At 43.8% G+C, this 25945-nt stretch overlaps 1 protein-coding gene across 1 annotated transcript in view; it reads left to right on the top strand.

Moving 5' to 3' along the window:
* CPE (carboxypeptidase E) overlaps window positions 1-25945 on the top strand; it is a 168900-nt gene that overhangs the window by 96142 nt on the left and 46813 nt on the right. Inside the window, exons 2-3 of the mRNA XM_063920429.1 lie at window positions 14494-14690; window positions 19224-19391. Of these exons, the coding sequence (XP_063776499.1) occupies window positions 14494-14690; window positions 19224-19391 (365 nt within the window). The remainder of the gene's footprint in view (window positions 1-14493; window positions 14691-19223; window positions 19392-25945) is intronic.

Genomic DNA, 25945 nt, shown 5'->3' with positions numbered 1-25945 from the left:
AAGTTCCCAAGAATAGGTAGCTTCAGTCCGGAAGTGTTACAAAATTTAAGGAGGAGGATATGTCTCGTAAAATCATCAAAGAGACGAATTCAGCATCATGATTACTTACAGTTATGGCACCAGGAAGGTGAGATACAGAGAGGTTTGGCTCTGGCGGCAGGATCTGGGGCAGTCAGGAAGTTGATTGCCACAGCTCCTCCTCCACCATATATTGCAGGAGAGAAGTTGATTGCGGAGAGAAACGCACTGGGTTGTAAAACACAAACTCTTAGTAACAATGTAAATGTTAATGATGTTAACCAAATAACTCATGCAAGTATTAACCCGTGCAAGTTGTACCCTGTTTTGAACCTTCCTCAGGAGTGTGAACAAGAAGACGATTCGGCAACGATTTCAGCGCTCTCTCTAGCGGCCACCATAGCAGAGACCACAGTAGGCACAGCACCACCCACGAGATTAGTGAAGGCCCCTAGCGGAGGGATAGGTGAGGTCGTGTCAGCGGGTAAGTACGGCACCATGCATTACACTGAAACAATTGTACCACAAGTTGTAGAATCTACACAGAATGAAGTTGTTAGAATTGCTCCTGTAAAGGTGATAGTAGTTCCCAATGGGAAAACAGATGCATCAGGAGTCACACCCGTCAGGAACATTGCCATGTATTGCCCGTTAACTAGAATGGAATTGAGGACCATAGTGTCTGAATTCCCAGACCCCAGAAAGGATTTAGTGGCAAGCCAAAAATACATCAGGGATTTAGGAAACACTTTAGAGCCCAATAATAAGGATTGGCAGATAGTGTTAAGAGCTTGCTTACCTCCCAGTGTCGACTCAGTTAAATTCTTAGCTGATTGTCTATTAGATAAAGATGTACCACTTACAGATGTGTACGACCAGGATAATGTAAAAAGGATAAATTTGCAGCTAAAAGAATATTTCCCAGCCGTTGCTAAATGGAATAAACTATTCTCCATTAAACAAAAGGAGTCTGAAACGGCAGCAGAATATTTCCACCGGGCATTATCAGAAATGGCAAAATACACTGGTATAGAAGACATAAAGACCAACCCAAACCATCGAGAAGTAGCAGTATCTGTACTGATGGATGGTTTGAAAGAAACATTAAAGGCTAGGGTACAGACCACGCAGCCATGCTGGCGAGGTCTGTCAGTGTCCACTTTGAGAGAGGCTGCTGTTGATCACGACAAAAACATCACTAGGCACAGGGAGTCGCAAAGTGATAAGTTGATGTCCGTAAGTATACAGGCGCTGACCACAAGGCAGCCTGCGTATGTACCACCGAATCCTGTGGATAAGGCAAGTATGATAACATGTTTTTCTTGTAACAAACCAGGACATTTTGCACGAGACTGTAGAGTAAGAAATGTACAAAGATCTTTTCAACCCCCTAGACAACAACACCACACACGACATTGGGAGCAGGGTCCACAGAGGCGGAGTTTTGAGCCACATACAGGGGAAACAAAAAGATATCCCCCAAACAGAGATTGGCATGCCTCTGGTAGTTCCCAGCTAACCCCCGCACAAGTAGTTGCTGCCAATGGGATTCAGGGCGGTCAGCATACCCAATAGGGGTGTGGCCATACCTGTAATCTGCAACCAGTTAAATTGATTGCCAGTCTTGGAAGCGAACCAGAGATTGCAATCAATGTGGCTGGTAAAACTTTAAACTTTCTTGTAGACACAGGGGCGGCCAAGTCAGTGATAAATTCGACAGTGGGCATGAGAACCACTGGTAGGACAGTTCCAGCCATAGGAGTAACAGGAGTAGTCCAGCACTACCCTGTTAGCAAACCAGCCGAGATTACAATAGGGCCTCTGCACACCAAGCATTCCTTTTTGCTGGCTGCATCGGCACCGACCAATCTCCTGGGAAGAGACTTACTATGTAAAATGGGTTGCGTCATTTATTGTACTCCTGAAGGTGTATTCTTGGACATACCTGAGAATCACGCTCAAGAAGTACGAGATATGTTAGACTCCCCATCAAAATTAATGTCACATTCCATTATGACAAATAGGAATCCATCCCAGGTAGAAGAGATGACATCTCAGATACCAGATTCACTTTGGACAAAAGATGGACAAGACACTGGATTAATGGCAAACGTAGCTCCAGTAGTAGTGCAAGTAAAAGATGGTAGGATAGCTCCAAAAATCCCACAGTATCCTCTGAAGCCAGAGGTGGAGTTAGGAGTTTTTCCCGTAATAGAGCGCTTGCTACAACAGGGCATTCTAGTAAGAACGTCCAGCACAGCAAATAGTCCCATCTTCCCTGTTAAAAAGAGTGGGGGGAGGGGTTACAGGCTAGTGCAGGATCTAAGGGGGATTAACAAAATAGTCGAGAGTCAGTTCCCCGTAGTGCCTAATCCAGCTGTCATCCTAATGCAAATTCCTCCCACTGCCAAATTTTTCACTGTTATTGACCTCTGCTCCGCTTTCTTTTCGGTACCTCTGCACCCTGACAGTCAATATTTGTTTGCATTCACATACAGAGGAGTCCAATACACGTGGACTCGATTACCCCAAGGTTTCATAGATAGTCCAAGTATATTTTCTCAGGCTTTGCATGATTGTTTACAGTCTTTTCAACCAGAAAGTGGATCAGTGTTGATACAGTATGTGGATGATCTACTACTGTGTTCTGATTCATTGGAGGCATCCCTGAAAGATACGAAACAGCTCCTGTTTCATCTTTCAGACACAGGACACAAGGTCTCCAAAGACAAGTTGCAATTATGCCAAGCTAAGGTAAAATATTTGGGACACTGTCTAACACAAGGACTGAGACACCTGACCGCTGATAGAATCCAAGCCATTAGAGACATGACACTACCACAAACCCAGCAACAGATCAGAACGTTTTTAGGAATGTGTGGGTATTGCCGTAACTGGATCCCAGGGTTTTCCATATTGGCACTACCTCTGCAGGAAATGGTCTCCTCAAACAAACCTGATCGGATTTCGCATACAGACGAATCTGAAACGGCATTTGAGAGACTCAAACAGTGTCTAACGCAGGCACCTGCACTAGGTATGCCAGACTATGGGAAACCCTTTGAACTATACGGAACAGAAAGTGCTGGGTGCGCAGCAGGTGTACTAACACAAAAACACGGTGACGCCAGCAGGCCAGTTGCATACTACAGCGCTCAGCTAGATACGGTAGCGCGGTCCCTCCCCACATGCTTGCGTAGCGTTGCGGCGATAGCATTGCTAGTGACGAAAAGCGAAGATGTCGTGCTAGGCCACAACCTCACAATCCATACACCACATGCAGTATCTGCCTTATTAAATTCTGCCCAAACCAGACATGTCTCATCAGCAAGGTTTACGAGATGGGAATTGGCATTAATGGCCCCAGTAAACATCACCATAAGGAGATGCAGCGCATTAAACCCTGCAACATTTCTCCCAGGTGTGCCTGGACAGGCACAAAGGGTGGGAGGTGAGAGTGATGGGGAAGGAGGATTTTATACAAAGGAGGATGCACATGATTGTATGGAATATTTGACCCAAAATTTTACCGCAAGGCCTGACATCAGTGACAATCCACTAGAAGATGCAGAACTCACGTTCTACACGGACGGTAGTTGTCACAGACAGTCAGACTCGGGAGACTTGTGTACTGGATACGCAGTCGTAGATGACCAAGACACCATAGAAGCGGAACCGCTAGGCCCACCTCACTCAGCCCAGGTTGCTGAACTGGTCGCCCTAACCAGAGCATGTGAATTGGCTAAGGGTAAGTCTGCCAATATCTACACCGATTCTAGATACGCGTTCGGGGTAGTCCATGATTTCGGAGCCCTATGGCGGCTCAGAAATTTCATGACGGCAGCTGGCACACCGATAGCGCATGCAGCGTATATAAAAAGGCTTCTAACAGCGATACAGGAACCCGACAGAGTGGCTGTTATCAAATGTAAAGCACATACGTATAGCCAAGACCCAGTATCCCTTGGTAACAGCCGAGCAGACGAAGCTGCAAAGCTTGCAGCTGCTACCCCCATACGGACAGACACCACACAGTTGATGGTATTTAATACCATCAACACACAGAAGTTGTGTGAGATGCAGAGTTTGTGTTCCACTCAAGAGAGAGCAGTCTGGAAGGCAAAGGGATATGGCCAGGAGCCCTCAGGGCTCTGGACGGATGGACATGGTAAACCAGTGGCCCCCAGGGCATACCTTCCATGTCTGGCTGAAGCAGCTCACGGGCTGACTCATCTAGGCAAGGAGGGGATGTGCAAATTGGTAAGAGCATACTGGTGCGCCCCAGGATTCTCCTCTCATGCTGGTAAAAGAGCAATGTCATGCCTTACCTGTCTGAGAAAGAATATTGGAAAGGCAATACCTACAGAACCCTCCCATATCCCACCTGCCGGCGGCCCTTTCCAAGTAATACAAATTGACTTCATCCAATTGCCCCCATGTAGAAACTTAAAGTATGTACTTGTCTGTATAGATGTTTTCTCGAATTGGGTCGAAGCTTTTCCAGCAGCTACAAATACCGCTATGTTTACAGCTAAGAAAATTGTGCAGGAATTTGTATGTAGATATGGTATCCCTAGAATCATTGAAAGTGATAGGGGTACCCATTTTACAGGTGATGTCTTTCAAGGAATGTGTAAGTTGATGGGAATTGATAGCAAGCTGCACACTCCGTACCGTCCACAGGCGAGTGCGAAGGTCGAAAGAGTGAACAGCACTATTAAAAATAAATTGAGTAAAGTAATGGCAGAGACAGGATTGACGTGGCCAGAAGCTTTACCCATTGTTTTGTATAGCATCAGAACCACTCCCAGGTCCCCTCTTAATCTGTCTCCTTTTGAAATTCTGTTTGGTCGACAACCGCATGTCATGATTAACCCTCAGGATGATTTGAAATGTAACAATGAAGTAACTGTAAAGTACTTGATTAACATGAGTAAGCAGTTGAGGAGTCAAAATGATAATCTGAAGTTGGTGATTCCTGATTTACCAGATAGTAATTGTCATGACATTGAACCTGGGGATTATGTAATGATACGAAATTTTCTACGCTCAGGTTGTCTTATTGATAGATGGGAAGGACCATACCAGGTCTTATTGACTAGCACCACAGCATTGAAGGTTGCTGAGAGAGAGACTTGGGTCCATTCATCCCACTGCAAGAAGGTTGCTGACCCAGAGAAGTCCCGTGATAAGGAACAGACGGTAGAGGTTGTATCACTGGAGTGTCTGTTCCAGGAGGACTGAGGCGGCACCTGAGCCTTGAAGATCGAAAGCAGTTGTCGACTCCCTTCTCCCTTTTATTGTTTTTCTCCACTTCCCATCCCTTCTCCCTTGATATTTCTTTTTCCCCTTTCTCATTCTTCTCCATTTCCTCCTCAAAGATGGACTTGCCCAAAGAGACTGTGATCCGGATTTTGATGTTAACCATGATGTTGACCAGAGCAGTCTGTTCCGGCGAGAGTACCATAGAGGTCGAGAGAGGTTCTGGAATGGGTTCCGATTATGATGATGGAGGCGTAGTTTTCCAAGATCAACCAATCCAACAAGCAAAGGCGAGTATCAGAAAACGATCCGATAGAAGAAATTGTGATGGATTGTTAGCTGAGGAAAATTGTATCTGTAGGCTCTGTGGTAATCTGGTTGAAGATGGATGCATAAAGCAATGCCAATCTAGTTTTAATATCCATATGGACCGGCATCCATTGAGTGACTATCACTCTCTAGTGGGTAACGTGTTGAACCAAACAGATTGTTGGGTATGCTCTCAAGTACCTCAGGGTCACAGCAAATCAGGGCTAGTACCATTTCCTTTAACGTTAGGGGAGGTACTTGAGCTAAGTGGTGGGAGACCGGTGGACCGGAGGTTTAACATCTCCAGCCCTCCCAGTTTGAAGCTCCACCAATACCATGTGGATAGGTCCCTCTTATGTTTTAACATCTCCAATCCTAGAAAACCGGGAAATTGGGAAGTGTCATGGAGCAACCTTACCATGACCTTTTCACACAGAGCAGATAGAATGCCTACAGATACAGAGCTTGTACGCCACATAGCCAGTAGAGGAAAATCTTTCCGGTATAGGTATACCTTAGGAAATAGAATTACTAAAGTTGGAGAGGTATCACCAGGATACTGTGCACATATCGTACAAACCGATACATGTATTAGACAGATGGAAGAATTAGGGTCAGGAGATTTCACCTGGAAGGTTTGTAACATGGTCATGTCCTTCTCCGTCCCTTATGTTCTCCCCGATGATGCATATTTCATATGCGGGAGAAAGGCGTACAAGTGGCTTGCCCCAAACTCTGAAGGATTGTGTTATATTGGAAAAGTATTGCCTGAAGTGATGACTGTAACACATGACAAAATGAAGGACATACACCGTGGTGCCCAAGCTCCTTATACTCACACTCACTACGAGCACCTTGTTAAAAGACAACTGTCAGAAAGGTTAGAGCATCCGGCCTCTGATCTTATCCATGAATCCACCGGGATTCAGGTTCTGGTAGCGTTAGATTTCACTCGTACCGCTCGAGGAGTGATGAATTATAAATACATTTCCGCACTCGCCAATTTGTTAGATAATATCACTGAAATGTATGATGACACGTTTAGATACACTGGAAGAGAACTTCAAGCTTACAAAACAGAACTAGTTCAGCATAGGATGGTTCTTAATTACCTTACAGCAGTAACAGGCGGATATTGTGTTACATTGGCAACACAGTACGGTATAAAGTGTTGCACGTATATCACAAATAACACCGAGGATCCGGTAGAGGTCATAGACCAAAAGATGGACGATATTCTGCAATTAAAGTGGGAATTTCGTCGGAAACACAATCTCACCCTTGCTGCTGTAGGTAATGAGCTGACTGGTTGGGTGTCATGGTTGAACCCGCGAAATTGGTTCTCCGGTTTGGGAGAGTGGGCTCAAGGAGTCATAATGGATGTTGGAAAGTTTCTCCTGTGTATCTTAGGTGTTGTTATATCTATTGGATTGATATTTAGATGCGGGCAGGCTTTGATGAGGTGTAAACAAAGTACGAAAGTGATGAGCTTGAGGAGTGAGGAAACTGTAATTAACCTGGATTTGATTTATGACCCAATGCTAGAAACCATGACGTAATGATGTAATGAGTATACGGTCCGTCTTTCACCCATTTCTATGTTTTCCTCCGAGGTACAAAGACCCACGTAGACGAAGGACCTGATGAGCCAAGGGGCCGACAACGGAAAGATGGAAAGAAGAAGAGCAGACGACCTGATATACAAGATTTTATGGACAATGCCATGGGTACCCCAGTTTCCCTAGGAACTTTAAAATCACGCTAGCCCAACATTTTTTGTAAATCCATGGACGTTGTTTGCTTTACTCACGATTTATGAGCAAAAGCACAAAGAAGAAGACTGCAATCAAACGACACCAATCAAGACCTCAATCGACGAACGTACATTAACCTGACATAGAATATCATTGCATTTTTTCGTAAGTGTTCTTTATCTTCATCTCTGCAACCCTCAGGTAATAACACACATAGTCGATAGGGAATACAGGCACAGATAGCAGCAACCACATACCCCCCCAATTCATGTATCATCAACTAAAATGTGCATCCCCATTGTGTTACAACCACAGCCGAAATGAGCTCGGTAGAGTTTGACAGCCCATCCACAGACCTGTACCACAGGATAAGAAGGAATTCAAATGTATACTTCGCAATACCTCGAAGCTTGATTTACCACACGTACGGCACGATGATACATGACCCCCCCAAACATGGACTCATACACACATGCTCCTGCTTTCTCACTAGGTCATACTCTCTTCACACCTACTCCATTCTTCCTCCTTTCCCCACCATGGAAATCAATTAACCCCTGACTTACATTTTTCTCCTTAAATATTTTGTGGCAGTTATTATTGACTGCCAAAGGGTGGACTGTCGAAGTCAGAAAAATGTCTCAATGCACACTGCCATATTTGCACCGCACACTGGTCCGTGCTGCGCATGCGTATGCTCTCCCGTGGAAGCGCATACCCGCAATAGCGTGCACTCGCACGCGCAGTATGCGCATTTACGGTAGAGTTTATGTGATCGTAGCGTGCGACTCATTCGTTACAAAAGTTCACAATTAATGTCGTTTATAGATCATGTTCCCCTCAATAGTTTCTGTAAGTTTGGTTTAGATAGAATGTCCCTGAGCGGAGGAGTCCCTCTTTGTATTGCACGAAGGGTCTAACAGGAGTCATACAGCAGTATTTGGTACCCATCGGAAGAGTATTTAATTAGCAATATTCCGGTGTTGGTTTGGAGCGTATTAATCGCTCGTGCGAATAGTTATGAACATAAGAAGTTTATGTCCATTTCTATTATTTACCCATACTCAGGTATGCGGCGGGAAACCCAGTTTCCCACCCACCTGAGCCGTTTAAACTCAGCACAGCCCACCTGTATGAATCAACCTATGACCTTTGGTTACAGTACAGGGCCGAATTCCTGTGTCCAATAAACTGAAGGATTGTAGGACCAGGAGATTGCATTGTGTGTGGGGCATAAATAGGCAGGCCGACCACATCCAGCTCTCACTCTCTCATCAACGGTTATCTGCTGATAATCGGGAGCTGGATATCGAGGCGCAGGCGATCATACCCTTTGTGCGTAAGTTCTCTCCGTAATCATTGTCTTTCTGTGAGCCAATTCCTCTCTCTCCCTCTGTGTCTATTTCTCTCTCTCTATTTTCTCTTTTCTCTCGTAACTCCCCTAGACTAAACTTTATAGTATTGTATTGTATTGTGTTAGGCCAGGATAGTATTGTAGTTTATCCCTTAGTTAGGTGTTTGGTTAGGAAGTCTTTGTTATATTGTAGTGTATCATTTGTACTGTGTTACTCTTTTACAAGTATACTAGATATAATACAGATAATAGGCTTTGGAACCCTAAAAAAACAGTATCTGTGTATTTACTATAGTGTTAAGTGTTCACTTGAGCGTCGGTGACGCTCAAACAGCTTTGTAGGTAGTCAGGCTACACAAAGTTGCATTTACACCCTGTACTCACATTAAAGGTATTCTGTGTGTTTCGTCGGTATAAGGTTTAATATCAAGGTATAGTGTTGTGAGCGTCTGCATCGCTGGTGACCTCCTCGTGGTCTCGAGTGTATGCTACGCCATAGCGAATCATTCCCCTAGACATAACCAATAACGTGTCCTGTGATCGCTGGGCCGTGAGCGAACGTGACGCTTGAGCGTCTCGCCTACGGCTGAGCGATCGTTACGCAAATAGCGTACCATTACGGTATTTCTTAAGTAAACAGCGTACAGTGTTCTTAGCTTCATAAGGGTTGTTTATACGACATAGGAATTTAGCATTGTCAGACGCTAGTAGAGTTGCAAGGAACGTGGCAGCTCACTCGCGCCAGGCATTTCACACTGCGTGCCACATTGAGGCTGGATGTATGAGGACACATCTGTAGATTGTTAAGGGCAACACTCATCAGCAGAATCAGAGTCACAAGCAGAGGTCGGTCCATGTGTTGTTCAGTAGTAGAATCAGAGTCACAAGCAGAGGTCAGTCCATGTGTTGTTCAGTGGTACTCATACCTCCCAATATCCATGATTAGTAACTTGAGACTTCAGGAAGGATGATGTGGCCTTGGTGAAGCGGGCGTGGCCACGATCACAACCGTCTCTCATTTGTGTCACTGAGAGGGCATGCCCATCGCTCTGTGAGCTGCTGACTTTCCCCCAGTCCCTCTGTCTCCTATGAATAGATGCTGTGTGCATGCGCACAGCATCTATTCACTGTTGCTTTGCTAGACAGAGCAGTGAGTCACAGGGAGCCTCCATACTGCTCCCTCACTGAGGGAAACTGCGGCCTGTGGGTGGAACAGCGGGACAGTGCCCAAAAAATGGTACTGCCCCATGAAAATTGGGACAGTTGGAAGGTATGGTACTGTAGAGAATCAGAGTCACAAGCAAGGTCAAAATAAAAGCACAGCAGCAGACATGATAAGCATGTGATCATTAGCATGAATTACTATAACCAATGGGGATCTCCTGCTGAAGATAGCTATTTAAAGGCATCCAGTGCCAATCAGCACACAGAATGAGGCCAGGCTCAAAGAGCATATAGCCATAAGCATCCCAGGCAGGGCCCTATTAAGCCTTGAGGAGGGGGGGCACTTAAATCAGGGGGGCCTGGGGTAAGGGAGGGTGTATATCAGATTGAACATACCTCCTAACATGTCCCATTGCAGGAGGGACAAAATGATAGTGATGTCAGTGTGCTCCAGCCAGCGGAGGTGGGGTGGGGGGCGGTGCTTGACAGAGGGGGACAAGGGGTACAGTATGCCCTGCGCCCCCCGTTAATCTGGCTATAGTCCATGGGTCACAGGTATACAGAATAGAACTGCCAGTGGTTAGAAGTGACTGCAGAGAAAAACCCAGCTTTTAATAGTGGATCTCTGTAGCAGGCTTGTCTGCTGAATGTACACTATGCACGATAACTATTCATTTGATAATGCTTTAATGAGGCGTCTTTACAGCTTGGAAGTACTGTATTAACATTTTACTATATAGCTGTTGTAAAGACACTTAGGATGATGCTGAAATTATAGTCAACCAAAGTATCCCATTACAGCCATAAGAGCAATGTGACATCCTTATCCTGCATCTGGGAACATGTACCTAAAGCATTAAAGAACTACTTTTTAATTTTTGAGATTGTGTGGAGACCTACTGTAGGGCCTAATTCAGACCTGATTGCTGTGCTGCAAATTTGCAGAGGTCTGCTATCAGATAGTCGCCGCCCAGGGAGAGTGAAAACCCGCCGTGTGCAAGTGTGCGAATGCATGTGTACGCCGTGTGAAAATTCCGCCAGACAGCGGACAGCTGCAACTCCGTTTGCAACTCACTATCAAATTATTTATCCAGTCTGTGCGCTGCCCAAGACTTACTCCTACAGTGCGATACAAAGAGGCTGATCGGGGCCGAGGCTGACGTCACACACCCGCTCTGAAAACGCTTGGGAACGCCTGCGTTTTTCCTGACACTCCCTGAAAATGGCCATTTACCACCCACAAATGTCCTCTTCCTGTAAATCACCTTGCGAACGCCTTGCGATTAAAGTTTTCGCACCATCCTGTTGCTGTTTGGCGATGCGTCTGTGCATTACGGTGCATGCGCATGCGCAGTCATTCCATAATCGACTGCTGTGCGAGTTCGCACAACAACGATCAGGTTTGAATCGGGCCCCTAGAGAGAAAAAAAGCTAAATCTGTAATACAGGTTGAGTATCCCATATCCAAATATTATGAAATACGGAATATTCCAAAATGCTGAATTTTTTGAGTGAGACTGAGATAGTGAAACCTTTGTTTTCTGATGGCTTAATGTATACAATCTTTGTTTAATACAAAAGTTATTCAAAATATTGGCCCTCATTCCGAGTCGTTCGCTCGGTAATTTTCTTCGCATCGCAGTGAAATTCCGCTTAGTACGCATGCGCAATATTCGCACTGCGACTGCGCCAAGTAATTTTACAATGAAGATAGTATTTTTACTCACGGCTTTTTCTTCGCTCTGGCGAACGTAGTGTGATTGACAGGAAATGGGTGTTACTGGGCGGAAACAGGCCGTTTTATGGGCGTGTGGATAAAAACGCTACCGTTTCCGGAAAAAACGCAGGAGTGGCCGGAGAAACGGGGGAGTGTCTGGGCGAACGCTGGGTGTGTTTATGACGTCAAACCAGGAACGACAAGCACTGAACTGAACGCAGATGCCGAGTAAGTCTGAAGCTACTCTGAAACTGCTAAGTAGTTTGTAATCGCAATATTGCGAATACATCGGTCGCAATTTTAAGAAGCTAAGATACACTCCCAGTAGGCGTAGGCTTAGCGTGAGCAACTCTGCTAAATTCGCCTTGCGAGCGATCAACTCGGAATGAGGGCCATTGTATTAAATAACCTTCAGGGTGTGTGTACATGGTGTATATGAAACATAAATTAATTGTGTGAATGTACACACACTTTGTTTACTGCACAAAGTTATTAAAAATTAGAGATGAGCGTATTCGGATTTACTCGGTTCTTAACGCCAGAATTATCGCAAGTTCTTTTTTTCTGGATTTTTCTTATTGGCTAACCAAAACACGTGACGTCCGTGAGCCAATAAGGAGATTCAAGTAAATCTGAGTAAATCCGAACCCGCTCATCTCTATTAAAATATTGGCTAAAATTACCTTCAGGTTGTGCATGTAAGGTGTTTATGAAACATAAATGTATTCTGTGCTTAGACTTGGGTCCCATCGTCATGATATCTCATTATGGTATGCAATTATTCCAAAAGACGGAAAATCCAATATCCAAAATACACTGCTCAAAAAAATAAAGGGAACACTTAAACAACACAATGTAACTCCAAGTCAATCACACTTCTGTGAAATCAAACTGTCCACTTAGGAAGCAACACTGATTGAATTGCAGTGTAAAAATAAAGCAGCCAGTATTTACCCTGCACAGAAACAAAATAACCCACCCAAATCTAACTCTCTCTGCACATGTTATATCTGCCTCCCCTGCACTGCGCATGGTTTTGCCCAACTGCTAAAAAATTTCCTGCTGCGATCAACTCAGAATTACCCCCTATATCTATATTTCCTGTGGTGCATCTATACCAGTGTTCTTAAAGTAGATTTGTATTATTTATTTGGTAAGTTATTTTCATAGCTCACACATATTCTGCAGCACTTTAATATTTGCCCATTCACATCAGTCTGTGTCCCAGTGGAGCTTACAAACTATATTTCCTACTACATGTACCATACCTCCCAACTTGTGGCTGTAAGAAAGCGGGACTTCGCTGTGCGCCGACCCAAAAAGGGGGCGTGGCCTCACCAGCGATGGGCGTGGGCTCGCTCGAGTGGGCGTGGCCTCGCCAAACGGCCCATTTTTTCTGCCTTTTGGGGGTGTGCCCAGTGCACCCCGAGCAGCTGGGCAGCCCCCGCTCCCCTCCTAGCTCTGAATACATGCCATGCGCGTGCGCACAGCATGTATTCAGTGATCACCGGCTGCTTTGCAGAGCAGAGCAGCGGGTGATCAAAGCCTCCCCACCCGCGGGACACTGCTGCCCGCGGGTGGGACAGCGGGACAGGGTCCGAATAGCGGGACTGTCCCGCTGAAAGCGGGACAGTTGGGAGGTATGATGCACACAAACACACACACACACACACACACACACACACACACACACACACACCGACTAGGGTTCATTTTTTGCTAGAAACCAGATAACCTAAAAAGTATGTGTGTTGTGAGTGTGAGGCAGTAGCCACTGTGCTGCCCCATAGTATTATTATTATATCATTATTGTTACTTAATTACAGTGCGCTGACTATCAGGTGAATGTTGTGCACTTTGTATAATGCATACTTGCCTACTTTTGAAAAAGCATTTCAGGGAGACTGTGAAAGTAACACATATCAGCGCGGGCGCGTACCGCTACATCGGAGAGGCGTGTCATGAAAATTACTTACATCCAAATGTAAATGAGCCCCAAAGTTAGTAAGATCTATTTGTTGAAGAAAAGACACTGATATTTTGCAGAATTTGCTCGGGTATTGTGTTTTACAAGAGGTTCCATTTACTGTAAGTGGCCACGAGAAATCTTATTTAAAACGCATGTAGCCATAGGGATCATTGTGCTTTATCGCCAATGCAAGGAAATGGCACTGATGATCCCATTTGAATGTATGTATTTATTTTTCCCCCCAAGAATATAACAGCTGCATAATGGGGTTAGGGTGCAATCAGGGAGATTGCTGGTCTATTCAGGGAGTGAGGGAGATTGCTGCTATTTCAGGGAGTCTCCTGCAGAATGAGGGAGGGTAGGCAACTATGGTATAATGTGATCAGTTTCTGACTAAAAAATTTTCGGGGATGTAGTAATGTAAAAGGGACTTTCCACCAAGCCCACAGTGTGATGATCGCAGCAAGCCCGCAAGGGTCTTGTTGCGCTCGCCTAGTCTTCCCCTCCCCGCGCGGCCGTGATGCTGATAGCTGGGATCCCAGCCACCGGTAACGCAGCCCCAACCTGTTTTTTTGTATGTATACTCACTTATCATTTCTGACTTTTCTTATATTATTTCAGATGTCAATCTAATTATTTATATATATATATATATACACACACACACACACACACACACACACACACACACACACACACATATACTGTAATACATATATATATATATATATATATATATATATATATATAGTATTCTGATTATTTCAAGTACAGAAGGACTTTCTTGAGAGGAGCACCTGCAATAGTTGTATGGGTTAATACATATGTACATTTTGGATTCCTGATTTTAAGGTTCAGTACATACAAATGTACTTATTGTGAATTATATCTAAATGTTTTGTGTCCTTAATGTGCCAAATGTTAATAGTTGCCTGATCTCTTGCAGGTAAACCGGAGTTTAAGTATGTTGGGAATATGCACGGGAATGAAGCTGTGGGCAGAGAGCTTCTTATTTATTTGGCTCAGTATCTGTGCAATGAATATCAGAAAGGCAATGAAACTATCATCAATCTTATCCGCAATACCCGTATACACATCATGCCTTCTATGAACCCTGATGGGTTTGAAAAAGCTGCTCAACAAGTAAGTTGAAACATCCAAAAATAATGACAAGTAGAGAAAATGTACACAAGCAATTTGCCGTAGCTATGATTTTTTTTATTTTAATCATAGCTACCGTTAGGTAATTAGTAAAAAAATATAGCATGGGAAGGTCATTATGTAAATAAAATATCTGCTTCCTTATGCTTGTTGTCAGCTCCATAAGGGGGTATGTTTTATGGAGCTGAAGCACTGTGGTGACTATGCTGGAGAGCCTGTATGGTTGCCCAGTGTATTTTACAACTAACCTGCTGGATGTCCCCGCATTCTACTCAAATGCCCGTCCTCACCATGAGCAGAATCTTGGGACTTTCTGTAGGTGAGCTGAAGTATCTGTTGGCTTATTAAGTTAATAGCAACATACCCTTTATAAAGGCCACTGTGAGGAGGGAAAATATATTTTTATAGTGACTGTACATGAACTATTATCATGTGCTGAACTGGTCTGGCATAACCTACTTATATAACAGCACTGTTGATGCTGTCTTTGCAAAGTGTGATATAACAAGATGGTAAGACAAAGCAATACATGCTACAAGGGGGGCAGTTACGTCACGGAATCCTGCCCCCTTTCATTCCCAACAGTCGGCATGCTGACTAACAGGGACTATTCCCACTCATGGGTGTCTACGACACCCATAGAGTGGTAATATAACCTGTGATGAGCGCATCTCGCCACCAAGCCCGCAAGGGGCTTCGTTTCACTTGCCCCCTCCACCGGGCATCTACAACCTGGGATTCCGGCATCGGTATGGTGATCGGCGGTCTACTGCTACAAGGCCTACAGTAAAATATCGAGACTTTGTTCTAAACTTTATCTACACAAATCATTATTTTTTTCATAACTTACTGTTTGGAATCCTGTTTTCATACAACTTATACAAATCTGGGAAATCATAAGAAATATTTGCAAGGAACTATTTTCACCTTATAAGTAAAGTGACAATTCCACTTTATTGCATTTGCCTCACAGAAATCAGCGAGTCCTCTTTGTCTGCTATTTGTGCTCTAGAGATATCTTTATATATCATTATATTCTTCAGTTCACCTCACAGGAGTTTCAGATAGCTCATGGATTCCAGCAGCAGCAGTACACACTGTGGGCCAAGTCTTCCATCATGTCCTTCAGCTGAGGTCTCTGTGTTTTAAAGTCTGAGCGTGGATGGATTTATGGTAAAGTTGGAGCGGGCTAAAGCATGTATTACAGCAGACATAGGGCCTGATTTGGACGCATCAATTTCAGTGCCTTGAGAAAGTGCTTTCCTTCTCTGTATGTCTTTAGACGCGCCATCAATGCACCATCGGTCGCACCATTAAAACTTGTACCAGCTCTATGAAAAGTGCAGTTTTTACACTTGCATTGGCTTAGCCACTCCCCTGTTACCTCCTAGGAATGCCCACTAAAAATCACAGATCTGTACTGCGTCTTTGAGCGCAGACAATCAAACACCGTCAACTAAGTTCAGCATTGACACTGTGTCCAAGTCAGAATTAGGCCAATGTGTAAGACCAAAATATACCTAGTTCTCTGGAGGAGAAGCATGGGATACCCAGAGAGTATAGATCCCAATCCATACAGTTACATGTTGTACTCATTAAAGCAGGGATGGGGAATCTTCGGCCCTCCAGCTGTTGCTGAACTACACATACCAGCATGCCTTGCTACAGTTTTGCTATTTGGCCGTGCTAAAACTGTTGCAGGGCATGCTGGGATGTGTAGCTCAGCAACAGCTGGAGGACGAAGGTTCCCCATCCCTGCATTAATGAATGGGATATAGGGCCTAATTCAGACCTGATCGCTGTGCTTCAAATTACACTGTCCTGTGATCAGATAGTCACCACCTAGGGGGAGTGAAAATTTGCCTTGTGCAAGTGTGCAAATGCATGTGTACACTGTGCAAAAATTTCCCTCAGTCAGCAGAGAGCTGCAAAACTGTTCGCATCACACTCGGCATCAAATGTTTTCCCCATTCTGTGCAGTGTGTGCAGTCTGTGTGTAGCTCAATATTTACTCCTCTAGTGCGAAGAAATCAGTCTGATCGGGGCCGGAGCTGACGTCACACACTAGCCCTGAAAACACTTGGGAACACCTGCATCTTTCCAGACACTCCCTGAAAACGTCCAGTTACCACCGACAAACATACTCTTCCTGTCAATCACCTTGCGAACAGCTGTGCGATCTAAATTTTCGCACCATCATGTCGCTGGTTGGCGATGCACGTGCACATTGCGGTGCATACGCATGCACAGTCATTCGATAATCGTTCGCTGTGCGATTTCGCACAACAACGATCAGGTCTAAATTGGGACAATAACTTGGTGGCTTACACAAGTTGTAGCACAAAATATATTCACATCAAATACAATAAGACAAATCTTATTTATACTTTATGGTACAAATTTATAATTGATTCGTGTTTTTTATCCCTCAAACATAATCATTTTAAAATAAGTTCTCAAAGATTTTCTGTGGAAATGTATCTTGAATTCAGGCTTACGTGCACCCCCTACTGGTCGCCACAATTGTTTGGAAATGCATATCATAATCAAGAACAAGAAAACAAATTATTATTATACAAATGCTACACATAGGGCCTGATTTAGAGGTGGATGCACTGGTGATGTCGAACACAAGCGAGCACTGTTTTAAGTCTGCGAATACGGCTAGTGCAAGTTATGATGATGGTATGACTGATGGTAGCATATAAGGACACACCGATATGTATTACTCTGTGCACAGAAAAGTGGGCATCTCAGGCCTTGCACATTCGGCTGCATGGATCTCCACCAGGGAAGGACTTAGTATAAAGATGCAGATGCGAATGCGACAAAAAAAAAAAGCAGCTGCAGCCACTTTGTGTCCAACTCAGAATCACCTTTATAATCTGTTCATGTGTTTCAACAGGTGGTGCCTAAATTGTACAGTATCATTTATTAGCCCTGTGAGAGTCTCGAATATTATGTAAATGTATACATCTGCGGCCAAATGTAATAGAGTGAGAGTTTCAGAAAGTGAGAGATTTGGTAAGGTTTTTCCAGTTTTTTTTTAAAGTGGCAATCATTTACACTGCAAAACCAGCTTGATCTTGCTGTGTAAATGATTGCCACTTTAAGAAAAACTGTAAAACCTTACCAAATCTTTCACTTTTTGAAACTCTCACTCTGTTACATTTGTCCCTATATATGAGACCGTTACAGGACTGAAAATAACAGTGCACAATTAAATCAAGAGACATTTGACTCTTAAAATCTATCTACAGTAGATAAGAACAAATAAAGTGACTCCAGGGCAGGACTGAAGCCGACTACAGTACAAGCATAGTTGTGTCAGTCTCAGAAAAGGCAGCCAATCAGACACTTTCCAATCACGCATCCCCTTTTTTATATTCTGAAGTGATTCTATCTCAGTTTGCCACAGTAATTGATACTGACAACCCATGGAGAAAGCAGGGCACTAATTTATTTTTGGGATGAACATGGTGTTTTAGTTTATGGCCTAATTACTTTCTGACCCGGAGTGTCTGTGAGATTCCAGAGACAGTCAGTATGAGACATCCCAGTCTCTGGACAGAGAAGACAATTATATGCATGGCGTTTACCTACCTGCAGATTTGGTGAGGATGTACCATGGCGATTCAAATCATATCTTCACACCCTGCCCACCTCAGTGAACATGGAGAAGGCATAAACAAGTGATAAAGCAGTGATAAGTGGAAGGTGATAACGCACCAGCCAGTCAGCTCCTAAAGGCCTGTTGTGGGAGAGATGCGTGCTGAGCGAACCGCTCAGTGCGCATCTCTCCCACCTCTCAGCACGGCGCGATGTGTGCTGAGCGTGCGGGGGGAGACGGGGTGGGGTGGGGGGAGGAGGCGCTCATTTCACCCTGCGGTATTGAAATTAGATTACTCATGCTTGCTCTGTCCTACTGATAGTACAGATGGCATCATAAAGCCATGTCCAGCGCTTATTTCTATGTCTCCCCTCCTGGAAAAAAGGTTTGAAAATGAGGGACGTATAGTGCTTATAGTTACCTCTAGGGTTCAATGCCTACAGGTATTGGAAAAGCAGCCTGTGCTCCTTTAGTTGGTATCAGTTGGAGCTGGAAGGGGATATCAGCCTGGTTGTCAGGTGATATGTGGTTCACAGGGATAACCTAGTTTATTGTCTGTGTGTAAACATTTGTAACTTTAGGGATCCTCCACTGCAATTCTTTTCTCTATAACATATATAGGATTGATTTATTATCTATTAATATTATGTTTTCCTGCTTGTGTTATTTTATTATGTTAAATTATAGAATGCTGTAACCATTCCACTGAGATGTTACACCATGGGTTTCTGTCTCTGTATTAATAGATAATACTGGAGAGTTGCACCCTCTACGAGCAAACTATACATGCTAATAAAGTAAAAATAAATCCACAACTTTCTTCTTGCATGTTGTGTCATGTTTGAAGCCTTTTATACTGTACACATTATGACTTACTACTGTCTCTTTGTTTATATGAATACAAGCTTGGAGATATAAAGGACTGGTTCGTTGGTCGTAGCAACGCACAAGGTATAGACTTAAACAGAAACTTCCCTGATTTGGATCGTATTGTGTACATTAATGAGAAAGAAGGAGGAACCAACAATCATTTGCTGCTTAACATGAAGAAGGCAGTTGACGAAAACACCAAGGTACCAAGGTTGCACGATCATCAGTTTAAAAACTGTGTTATTTCAGTTATCGTTATATTTAGCAGTAAGTGAATTTGCCAGTTGGCCTATCATCAATATCATCATCATCATCATCATCATCATCATCATCATCATCATCATCAAATTTATAAGGCACAATAAATTCTGTAGCAATTACAAAAACCAATAAAACATAAGATATGAGTGTAGAATTCATGAGAGAATTGTGTGTCAAGACAGAGAATGTGTACATTTTCAGAGCAGATATAATCATACAATACAGATAATTTGCAGAACACACAAATCATACCGTGCATCAGGAAAGTATTCACAGTGCTTCACTTTTTCCACATTTTGTTATGTTATAGCCTTATTCCAAACTGGAATAAATTCATTTTTCCCTCAAAATTCTACACACAATACCCCATAATGACAATGCGAAAAAAGTGTTTTTGATATTTTTGCAAATTTATTACATATAAAAAACTAGGAAATCACATGTACATAAGTATTCACAGCCTTTGCTCAATAATTTGTTGATGCACCTTTGGCAGCAATTACAGCCTCAAGTCTTTTTAAATATGATGCCACAAGCTTGGCACACCTATCAGTTTCGCCCATTCCTCTTTGCAGCACCTCTCAAGCTCCATCAGATTGGATGGGAAGCGTCGGTGCACAGCCATTTTCAGATCTCTCCAGAGAAGTTCAATCAGATTCAAGTCTGGCCTCTGGCTGGGCCACTCAAGGACATTCACAGAGTTGTCCTGAAGCCACTCCTTTGATATCTTGGCTGTGTGCTTAGGGTCGTTGTCCTCCTGAAAGATGAACCGTCGCCCCAGTCTGAGGTCAAGAGTCTCTGGAGCAAGTTTGCATCCAGGATGTCGCTGTACATTGCTGAATTCATCTTTCCCTCTATCCGGACTAGTATCCAAATTCCTGCTTCTGAAAAACATCCCCACAGCATGATGCTGCCACCACCATGCTGCACTGTAGAGATGGTATTGGCCTGGTGATGACCGGTGCCTGGTTTCCTCCAAACATGACGCCTGGCATGCAAGCCAAAGAGTTCAATCTTTGTCTCATCAGACCAGAGAATTTTTTCTCTTGGTCTGAGAGTCCTTTCCTTCAGGTGCATTTTTTCAAACTCCAGGTGGGCTGCCATGTGCTTTTTACTAAGGAGTGGCTTCCGTCTGGCCATTCTACCATACAGGCCTGTTTGGTGGATTGCTGCAGAGATAGTTGTCCTTCTGGAAGGTTCTCCTCTCTCCACAGAGGAATGCTGTAGCTCTGACAGAGTGACCATCGGGTTCTTAGTCACCTCCCTGACTAGGGCCCTTCTCCCCCGATCGCTCAGTTTAGATGGCTGGCCAGCTCTAGGAAGAGTCCTGGTGGTTCAGAACTTCTTCCATTTATGGATGATGGAGGCCACTGTGCTCATTGGGACCTTCTAAGCAGCAGATATTTTTCTGTACCCTTCCCCAGATTTGTGCCTCGAGACAATCCTGTCTTGGAGATCTACAGACAATTCCTTTGACTTCATGCTTGGTTTGAGCTCAGACATGCACTGTCAATTGTGGGACCTTACATAGACAGGTGTGTGCCTTTCCAAATCATGTCCAATCAACTGAATTTACCACAGGTGGAATCCAATTAAGCTGTAGGAACATCTCGATGATCAGTGGAAACAGGAAGCACCTGAACTCAATTTTGAGCTTCATGGCAAAGGCTGTGAATACTTATGTACATGTAATTTCTTATTTTTTATACATTTGCAAAAATCTTAACTCTTTTCACATTGTCATTATGGGGTATTGTGTGTAGAAGGGGAAAAAATAATGTATTTGATTTTGGAATATGGCTGTAACATAACAAAATGTGGAAAAAGTGAAGTGCTGTGAATACTTTTCGGATGCACTGTATAACGTTCACACAGTTAGATATAGAGAAAAAGCTTAACATGCTGTTGGTTAGACATGGGGAGGACAGATGTAAGAAACAAGGTTCAGAAGGTCCTGCTCTTGAGGGCTTACCATCTAGAAGGACATAGACATGAGGAGTTATTGGGACAGTTGGAGGAGTTGGAGGAGATGCTGGTCAGGCATGGAAGGGAGTTCCACAGGTGGGTAGCAGCACATTAAAGTCTTGGATGCAGTAGTTTGAGCTTGTTACCAGGAGGAGGAGGAGGTGTAGGTCCAAGAAAGATTGGAGATGGTGACACAGTCAGATATGAATCAGATATGAATGGGATAGAGGCGTTAATGATTCCTTTGAAGGTAGAGGAGTTTTTTTGAACCTATGATCCTAGCAAAGATGGGAATCCAGTGGGGTTTTTACAGACTGTTAGGTAGAACAGCAGGTTCGAAAGATCAATCTCATCAAATTATTTAGGATGGATTCTAGGGAAGATAGCTGAGAGTGGGGAAGGCCAGATAGCAGGAGGTTACTGTAACCTAAGTAGGAGATGACAAGGGATTGGATTAGGGTTTTGTCAACTTCCTGTGTCAGGGAGGGACGTATCTTAGCAGTGTTGCAAGGGAGGAGGTAACATGATCAGGTAATGCACTGTATGTGTCTAAAAGGGGCATATTTTGCCAGTGTTGTAAAGGACAAGCTGGCAGGATAGGATGCCGAACTGTATTAGGGTAATGAAGATGAAGGAGGTGTCATGGGTGACGCGAAAGCAGCAAGCTTGGTAATAAGGGAGATTGAGATGTCGTAAACTGTGAAGGAGACTAGGAGAGAGGTGGTGACAAAAAGTGTATGTGTTTGTGTTTGTTGGGGAAAGGGGGGGAGAGGGGATTTAAGCTCTGTTTTATTTAAGTTTGAGATAATGCTGGATCATCCAGCTAGGGAGGTCAGAGAGCCAGTTGGAAATGCAAGACAGAAAAGGGAGACGTCAGAAGTAGAAGAACACAGAGGAGAAGTAGATTTGTGTATTGTCAGTGTAGATGTGGTATTGGAGGCTAAAGGACTGTATGAGGTCACCAAGAAAAGGGGTGTGGAGAGAGAAGATTAGGTGGCCAATGACATATCCTTGTGGTTGTCCAACAGAGGGAGTGGAGGGTAGAAGTGGAAACAATGAATGAGAAACAGGAAAGGACTGCTTTTTAAAGACTAATAATTGGTCTATTCACTAAGGGGTCTATTCATGTAGAAAATGAAAACAGAATTGCTACTTATCACTATACATCGCATCGCTTCGATGCGATGTATAGCTGTAATAAGTATAAATTCATGTATACTCACCCTTCCGACGAAGCGCTGCGGTGTCTGGGGCTGCTGCGGTGAGATCTTCTCCAGCGGTCCCTGCCTGCTATGTGCGGTGTCAAGCGGCGGGTCCCTTTGCGCATGCGCAGCTTGCTGACCTCCCGGCAGGCCGCAGTGGTTGCTGGGAGGTCGGGGCGGAGCCAGCGCAAGGTTCCGAGGAGCGATCAGGGAAGCATTGAGCTTACCTGCCGTCTCCGCACCACAGTTCAGGTTACGCCGTCCTGAGATGGCGAACCTGAACTCCATGGAGAAGCGGAAAGCAGAGCATTCCGCACCTTCATGAATCGCACTCACCATACAAAGGTATGGTGATGCGATTCAGGCACAGAGCGGGGGTACCGCTGGAGTAGTCAAAGACTTCTCCACGGTAACCCGCTCTGTGAATTGCAGTAGGCAGAGAAAAGCCCTGTTTAACGCAAAACAGGGCTTTTCTCTGCTGCATGAATAGACCCCTAAGCCTTGGATGGAGGTAAAGTGGACAGAGGTACCAGCCGGTCAGCTCAAAACTATCATTTTGCAAACCCAGCCTGTGACATGGCAGTTAGGAGCTCATTGGCTCATTGGCTGGTACTTTATCTTCGTCAACTTTATCTCCATCCAATGCTTAGTAAATAGATCCTAAAGTACTACCAGCCAACCAGTTACTAACTGTAATTTTTCAAACACAGCCTGTAGCATGGCATATAGGAGCTGATTGGCTGGTACTTTGGGGCAGATGTATTAATCCTGGAGAAGTGATAAAGCAGTGATAAGTGGAAGGTGATAAACCACCAGCCACAGCTCTTAACTGTCATTTTTCAAACCCGTAATGATTGCCTGGTGTGTTATCACCTTTCACTTATCACTGCTTTATCACTGCTGTATCACTCCTGCCCCTTTATCTCCATCCACTTTATCTCCAGCCAAGGCTTAGTAAATAGACCCATTAACAACTAGCTTTAGGTAATGGATTAGATTCACTTATGTCTAGCCTTATCTTTTAGCCCACGTTATTATTAAACAAAACAGATTGGCCCCCTTTACTCACTTTTTAACACATGTATAAAATGTGAGATATTTTACGTGTGCAGGCTCCATCAATGCCCCCTCCTCTCTAGCCGGTGGCACCACTGTGTCTCTGGGTACTAGGGTTCCTAGGGGACCCTAGCGCTGTCCTGGAGACTAGAGTGCATGCGGCAGCCATTTTCCCAGTTATTTTCCTTCTGTGCATGCACGAAACACTGGAAAAACGACGCTGTTGCTTCGCCGTGGGACTCCGGAGGCTAGGTATTACAAATAATGGGTGCAGGGTGTGCGGTGTGGGCCCCTCTGGAACCCGTGTGCACCACACACACTGTACCCTTTATAAATACGCCAGTGCTTGTATGGGTGGTCTTCTGTATGCCGGCGGTCGGCATACCGACACTTATTTTCCCTCGTGGGGGTCCACGACCCCCATAGAGGGAGAATAAAATAGTGTGGCGCCGGTATGCTGGTCGCCGGGAGCCCGACCGCCGGCCAGCCGTAGTGAACCCGCTTGTACAGCTGGTATTGAATAATTGTCTCTTTACTGCTCTTTTGTGATAGTGGTCTGGAAAAAATTCTCTTTGCAGAATAAAATGTTGACCGTATGATGTTAATTGTCTGATTTCACCTGCAAAACACCTTTTAAATATTAAATTAAATATTTTAAAACTCCGTTTTAGATTAGCTTTATTACATTTTAATTTCTCTCTGTGAAAGTCATACACGCAGCTTTTGGTGCTTGTGTTACACGGATGTTTGCGGAAAGGCTGAGTCACCAAACCTATATATGGAGAAAATAAGTATCACATTGCACGTTTCTCAGCTACTTTGTTATGTGGTTTGGTGATGAAATTACAGTCATAATGCCAATGATTTTGGTGGTTAAAAAATAAATTTACATGTATGCCCATATTTCAGACATATATTACAAATACTAGACAAACAATACACTGCAGCTATATGCTCCCAAATGTATATATGTTCCTGTGCAGAGTGTAAATAGAAAATCCTTTTGTGTATGTAGAAGGACTAATGCTGCCCACACACAGTGCGATTATCGCATGCAATTTGAACTTTTTAGTTCATATCGCATCGTGTCTAATTCAAATTGCACTGTGTTTATGTTCCCTTGCGATGCGATGTGTGCTCCCGCGTAGTTCAGATCGGTAAAATAAAAAATAAATAAATAAAAAGGTAAAGTAGTATGTGCAGTCAGGTATTTTTGTACTACATCGCATACATTACATAGTTTAGTGTAGCCAAAATCGAGTGTAGTTCAATTTGCATATAGTTAAATAGCATACCCACTTAGTCCAAACTGCATAGCACACATTATATAGGCTCAAAACGCACCTAGCACAGATCTCACCGTGTGTGGGCACCATAAGACTATTATTATTTACCTCACTTTTTTTAAACCAATGGAATTCTATTAAAATACTGTAGTCATACGACATATCATCTTTACACATTTAATATCATGTAGAACAGGGCTGGCCAAACCGGTCCTCGAGATCTACCAACAGTTCATGTTTTCCAGGCCTCCTGGACATCTGTAGAATTGTCAGTTAGGAATGAATGCAGCAAATCTTAATTAGTAATGACTACACCTGTGGACTAGCTAGATGGTCTGGAAAATGGGAACTGTTAGTAGATCTCGAGGACTGGTTTGGCCAGCCCTGATGTAGAAGATGAGTCCCACTTGTCCTTAGCACTGAAGGTGTTTTCATGCCTTCTACCACGTTAGTTCCTTCCATTTTATTAAATAAAATAAAACTTTTAAATTTTACTTCTAGAATACTGCTTTGTTAAGCATCACCTATGGTTTATATCAGTCATATGTTAGGGTGCATTGGGACTGTTTGTATAATATGTGACACTTTGTTTATAGTTGTTGTAAGGTGCATCTCAAAAGCTCCAAATTCAGTCCATTAAAGTACCACTACAGCTGAGACTAACTTTTACTAGCTCGTGCTGCAAAAATATATTTTATTTAATAGCAGGGCAAACGCAGAATTTCTGGCGGGGTTTTTAAATGTTTGATTTTAGAGCAATTGTCACCAGCCCATGAAGGGTGCATAATTAGCATGTAACAATCAATAATCTGACCTAAACTAAGTGCAGTTTATATAATATAGTACTTCAGACATATGCAGACCATAACAATGGTGAGCAGCTTATCATATTCTCTCTTGGGGGCGATGATTATGCACTCAGATCCACAGACACACACACACACACACACACACACACACACACACACACACACACACACACACACA

The sequence above is a fragment of the Pseudophryne corroboree genome, chromosome 1 (genome assembly GCF_028390025.1).
Source record: "Pseudophryne corroboree isolate aPseCor3 chromosome 1, aPseCor3.hap2, whole genome shotgun sequence".
NCBI classification, from domain to species: domain Eukaryota; kingdom Metazoa; phylum Chordata; class Amphibia; order Anura; family Myobatrachidae; genus Pseudophryne; species Pseudophryne corroboree.
The sequence above is the reverse complement of the archived record's forward strand: the minus strand, read 5'-3'. Positions and strand labels throughout refer to the sequence as shown.